Source organism: Carettochelys insculpta, chromosome 32, assembly GCF_033958435.1.
Source record: "Carettochelys insculpta isolate YL-2023 chromosome 32, ASM3395843v1, whole genome shotgun sequence".
Classification (NCBI taxonomy): Eukaryota; Metazoa; Chordata; order Testudines; family Carettochelyidae; genus Carettochelys; species Carettochelys insculpta.
Window position 1 is genome coordinate 3,794,650 of NC_134168.1, and position 5,846 is coordinate 3,800,495.

Genomic DNA, 5,846 nt, shown 5'->3' on the forward strand with positions numbered 1-5,846 from the left:
CACCTCTTGGCTGTGGGATCTTCAGGGCAGACATTTTCTCCCTTGTTGAGTGCCAGAGCAGTGAGATCCTGACCCAACGGGCACTGCAATGCCAGAAATATTCCCCGCTCCTAACGCAGGTGAGGAACTCATGCAGTAGAAGGAGGGGTGTGTGGTGTGGCTGTCGGTGGCAGGTTTTTTGTGTCAGTAACTCACTGGCGTTATTTCTCTATCCTCTCCCAGGGATGAGTCCCCAATGGGGCCGTTCAACCACACGGTGGTGACTCATTTCATCCTCTTGGGGATCCCCAACACTGACGGTCTGGACACCATCCTCTTCTTCACCTTCTTAGCCTTCTACCTCTGCACCCTGCTGGGCAACCTGCTCATCTTATCAGCCGTCGTGGCAGACTCCCGCCTGCACACCCCCATGTACTTCTTCCTCTGCAACCTGGCCGTGCTGGACATTGGTCTGTCATCCGTCAACATCCCTAAATATCTGGCCAACCTCTGGGCCCAGAGTAGAACCATCGGGCTGGGCGGGTGCATGGCCCAGGTCTTCTTCTACCACTTCCTGGCCAGCACCGAGAGCCTGCTCTACACCGTCATGGCCTTGGACCGGTACGTGGCCATCTGCCACCCGCTGCGCTACTTCGTCATCATGAACCACAGGGTGTCTGCCCTCCTGGCCGCCGGCACCTGGTTCTGCAGCTCCTTCCACGCCACCATCCTCGCCAGCCTGACCTTCACGCTGCCCTACTGTGGCTCCAATGTGGTGGACTATTTCTTCTGCGACATCTTCCCCGTGGTTGAGCTGGCCTGTGCAGACACCTACGTCCTTGAGGCCGTGACCTTCACCAACATTGGAATGGTTCCCATGACCTGCTTCGTCCTCATCCTCGCCTCCTACGTCAGGATCATCTACTCCATCCTGAAGATGACCTCGGGGGAAGGGCGGCGGAAAGCCGCCTCCACTTGCAGCTCCCACCTGGTGGTGGTGATCATGTTCTTTGGCCCCTGTGCCCTGGTCTACACCCAGCCCCAGCTGAGCAAGGTGTGGGTGACCACTCTGGACGTTTTCGGCAACCTGGTCACACCCATGCTGAACCCCCTCATCTACACACTGCGGAACAAGGAGGTGAATGCTGGGCTGAGAAAACTGGTAGGGGTTCAGCCCGCCCCACATTGAGTAGGCCGTGGGTCTGCGTGGAAATTCACATGTATTGCCACTCCATGGCCTCCGTGAACCCGTTTTCTCAATCTCTCTCTCTCTCCCTCCCTCCCCCGCAAGCACTTTAAATTCCCGTCTTTTAAGAACACAGGAATGGCCACACCAGGCAAGAGCGCTGGTCCATCTAGCCCTGTCTGCCAACAAAGGCCAAATGCCAGGTGCCCCAGAGCGAGGGAACAGAATAAGGAATCACTGAGTGATCCCTCTGCTGTCATCCCTTTCTAACTTCTGACAGACAAAGACCAGGGACCCCATTCCTGCCCCCTCCTGGCTATTAGCCATGGATGGACCTAACCTCCATCAATTTTTCTAGTTTTTTATTTGAACCCCATTAAACTTCTGGTCTTCCCAACCTCCTCTGGCCAGGAGGTCTGCAGGCCGACCATGAGCTGTGTGGAGAAAACCTTCCTTGTGTTGGGTTTAAACCTGCTACCCCTTCATTTCAATGGGTGACCCACTGGCTCTTTTGTCATGGGTCTTAGGTATTTGGCATTGTCCTATCTTCCTGTGAGCCCAGGGACCCCACGCTAGAAAGAGCCCTGAACCCCAGAGCAGAGCACGCCCCACCACTAGGTTATTTGCACCAGCTGCTGAATGGCAGCAGCCTCTTTGCACTGGCTGGGAATTTTCTTGGTGGGGTCTTTGAATTTGGTCCAGGAAACTGATTTCCAATGAGCCGCAAGCCCAGACGGGAACAGAAAACCAGGAAGGGAAGATCAACACTGAGCACACAGATTTTTGAAACCGCAGGGGTTTCTGGTGGACACGGGGAAAAGTCCACCCACCTCCCAGCCATAGGGACAGGGTGGCTGTAGAGAGAGTAACGGGCAGAGCTGGGGCCCAGAATACGGGCTGAACCTCTCTAATCCAGAACTCTCTCATCTGGCAGCATCTGTAATCTGGCATGAGTTTTGTGAGCCGGGCGACCACTTATCCTGGTGTGGCCAAGTTTTCCACAGTCCATAAAGTTCATTTCCAGCCACCACTCCTGGCTTGCGGTGTTCTGTGCTGTTATGTACCCCTAAAGGTCTTCTAAGAGCCCAGGAAGAGGTGTTGGTCATGTGCTAGACAAGTCTGACCTCCCATGCTCCAGCGAATTCTCTCGTCTGGCACTGGTCACTGGTCAGAGCCCAAGGGTGCTGGATTAGAGAGGTTCAACCTGTCGTCGGTAACTGTATGAGTTCAAGACAGATGCATTTAAAGAGCCCAAAGGGACTCAGCTGCAAAGCGTAATCTTGTGGCTCAGACCAAAGCCTGGCACGTACGACCTCTGGGTTCAAGGACAGCCATGTTAGAAGAGTCTCTGTGGCTCATTTCATTGCTTTGTGCCTCAGTTTCCCCTAATAAAGCTATTAGTCTTGCAGGTGCTGGAGGACTGCTTGCGTTTGGTGAGGCTGCTGGGACCCTGTGTTTTCTACTCAATCTAATGGAGCAGCTTTCTTTGCTGTCTGTTTTCTGTTCCAACCCCTTCAAGCCTCCCTTTGTATATGTAATAAGAGGCACTGTGGTTTAGTATGAGGCATCGTTAAATGCGTTCCCTGGGTGCGGGGGGGAACAACTACTGAGCCTCCCTCTCTGTCACTGACAAAGGGGGCTTAACAGAGGAGCTTCCCCTGCTAAAACTCCACACAAAGCCAGAGCTGCTGGGGTGCTTTTGTCCCTGTGGGGGCCTGGTCTCCTGGGTGTTGGGCCCTGGAACTCTGTATGCCCAGAGCTGACGTGGTTTGGGGACTGCAGGGGGGTGGGGTAACCCAATTCTGTGCCTTGCCTGAGCCCCAGAGAGCAGGAAGGGGGGGTCAGTAGGGAACAGCCCCCTGGGGGGCTTCTGTGACTTCACCCCATTGCTCAGTGAGCACGTCACTAGGGAGCCCCTTCGTGGCAGAGGCGTCCCAGAGGCGCTGCCCTTTGCAGAAGGGCCCCGACTGCTCTGGCTTCCTGGCTCACAGCAGCCCCCCTGTGGAAGCGCCCAGTGCCGGCTGCTTGCCCACCCACTGCCGGAAGCTGCCAGCTCGACAGCTGCGCTTGCCACTGGCTGGTGATTAAACCAGAGCTTCCCCTGCTCAACAGCCAGCCCATGAGGCATTCTGCGCGGCCACGGGCACTGGCTTTGGCTGGAATTTGTCCCTTGTACCCTATTTATGGCTGGCCTGGAACAACGATGCCTCAGCTCTCGTCCCCTATTGCCCCTCCTCTACTTACAATACATTGATCACATCTTTATGATTCGGACCCATGGTACAGAGACTCTAGAAGAATTCCACAGAGACTTTAACAATCTGCACCCACCATCAATTTATGCCTCAACTACTCCACGCAAGAGATACATTTCCTGGACACTACAGTACTAATCAAGGATGGCTTGATGGGTACAACCCTCTACGGGAAACCCAGTGATCACTGTACTTACCTACACACTTCTAGCTTCCATCCTGCACACACAACTAGATCCATTGTTCACAGTCCAGCCCTTAGGTACAATCGCATGTGCTCTGATCCAACTGACAGAGACCAAAACCTACAAGATCTCCACCAAACATTCACAAACCTGAACTACCCACCAGGAGAAATAAAAAAAATAAATTAGCAGGGCCAGACGAATACCCAGAGACCAGCTACTCCAAGACAGGCCCAAAAAAGCCAAGAACAGAACACCACTGGTCGTCACCTACAGCCCCAACTCAGACCACTGCAACACGTCATTAAAGACCTACAACCCATCCTTAATCAGGATGCCACACTCCAGAAGGGCCTAGCTGACAGGCCTGTTCTCTGCTACAGACACCTCCCAGCCTCATGAGGATTCTCACTAACAGCCACAGTCTACGCCGCAGTAATACCAGCCCTGGAACTTTTACTTGCAACAAAGCCCACTGCCAGCTTTGTCCACGTATCTATTCTGGGGATACCATCACTGGAGCTAACCAGGTTAGTCACAGAATCAGGGGCACGTTCTCATGTTCCTCAGCTCCCATCACATCTGCCGTCCTGCGCCAGCGCTGCCCAGATGCTTTGTGTATTGGACAGACGTCAAACTCTCTTAGACAAAGAGCTAATGGGCATAAAAACGCTCCCGGTCCACAACCCGCTCCGCCAGCTCTGTGATGCAGCCGGCCGCTCTGTTCGTGACCCGAAAGTTTGCGTCCTACTGCAGAGGAATTTTCACCTTGGAAAGGGGGTGGGGGGGGCTGAACTCTCTCTTATATTCAAATTCGCCACATCCGCATGTGGTTTGACCCGGGATGGGCATTTTCTGGGTCACTAAAGGCTCTTTCTCTTACTTGGCTTTATCCAATTCTTGACTCCCCCCCCGGCCACCCCTCCGCTCTCTGCTTTGCTCACCTCGATAATAATAATTCTGACTTGCCAGCCTCGCTTCCTGCTTTTGGTTCTCTGTGCCCGACACACTGAGTCTGTTCTGGGCCGGCTCCGGGTCTGGCCCGCGAAAGCTCATCGCCGAACGAATTCTTGTGTTAGGCTTTGAAGCGGCCCGGGGCTGCCGTCTTGTTTTGACAGGTGAAAGAAAAGCGCGTGTGTCTCCAGCCCTTCGGTCCCGCGTCTCTCCCAGCCCCGCGGCGCCTGTCCCTGCGCAGCTGCCGGGGGCGCTTCCTGGGGCCAGCTCTGCGTTCCCCAGAGCTGCCCCGAAGGCGCTGGGAGCAGGCGCGCGTGGGAACCCGTCCTCACAGGCGGCAGCCTGCGGTTTTCACTTCCGCAGCCGCCGCTGCAGCGAGGGGAGCCTGGGGGCTGGTCTCCTGCCCGGCTGCCGCTGCGTCCTCCGCCGGGTGTGATGTTCAGAGCCCCGGAGCCGCCACCAGCCGGGGACGGAAAACCTCGCCGGCTCTGCTCCGGCCGCTCTCACCCGCCAAGCGCAGCACAACCCGCGCCACGCACCCAGCCGCAGAGGGGAGCCCCGGCCTGCATGAGCCGGAGCCGGGGAGCAAGGCCCCGGGACCGGCTCTGCGCTGCCCGGGCACCGCTCTGGAGAGAGACTGGGGACACCGGGGAGGGCCAGAGGAGGCGCGCAGCAGCCTGGCAGGGAACCCCCCTCCTGTGCCACCCCGCGGAGCCGCTCGGGGCCCGGCCGGGCAACAGGCAGGTGGGCGGCAGAGCCGGGGTCATAGAAACACGTGGGGGGCACCGCGGCTGCTCCCCTCCCAGGCACGGGCGGGCGGTCCCTGGGCTGGACCGAGCTCCCCAGCGCAACTGCGACAAAACTGGCGTTCAAGGGCATCGCCCCAGCCGCCCCTGCGCCGCCGAGGCGCGCACACACCGAGCGCCGCTGGTAGCGCCAGGGCTGGGTTCCAGCCGTTTCCTCCTCTCCTGTAGCAACACCGGCCGGGTGCCTCAGTTTCCCCAGGCGCTGCGGTGAGGGGCGCTTCGGTGTGACGAGGTCTTACCTGTTACCAGGGCCCTGGTAACCCAGGGGACCCCTTTCCTCCCGGGAGCAGGACACAGGCGGAGGAGGGGCCGCAGTCGGAACCGGGCTGGTGAGCGGGGCGGTCCCGTCTGGCTGGGGAGGGCGGGAGGGAGGGGCCAGGGCCCGGCTCGGGGTCTGGTCCCTGGGCTGACAAGTCTGTTCTGGGCTGTGTCCCTGTCGCCCCCTCCCCCTCCTGTTCTCCCCGCTGCGTGACAGCCGCGT

The 5,846-nt window shown here is 57.8% G+C and overlaps 1 protein-coding gene across 1 annotated transcript; it reads left to right on the forward strand.

Annotated features, from left to right (window-relative positions):
- The first annotated feature begins 235 nt into the window (after nucleotides 1-235).
- LOC142004559 (putative olfactory receptor 10D4) lies at nucleotides 236-5,493 on the forward strand. Its single transcript, XM_074982203.1, has 3 exons — nucleotides 236-1,141; nucleotides 4,724-5,303; nucleotides 5,366-5,493. The coding sequence occupies exons 1-3, from the start codon at nucleotides 236-238 to the stop codon at nucleotides 5,491-5,493; spliced, it is 1,614 nt and encodes a 537-aa protein (XP_074838304.1).
- Nucleotides 5,494-5,846: the final 353 nt, after the last annotated feature.

Coding starts and splice junctions, on each gene's coding strand:
- LOC142004559 (XM_074982203.1), top strand. CDS start 236: ATGGGGCCGTTCAACCACACGGTGGTGACTCATTTCATCCTCTTGGGG. Junction 1,142..4,723: donor ATGCTGGGCTGAGAAAACTG/GTAGGGGTTCAG, acceptor TTGTTTTGACAG/GTGAAAGAAAAGCGCGTGTG. Junction 5,304..5,365: donor CCCGGCCGGGCAACAGGCAG/GTGGGCGGCAGA, acceptor CTCCCCTCCCAG/GCACGGGCGGGCGGTCCCTG.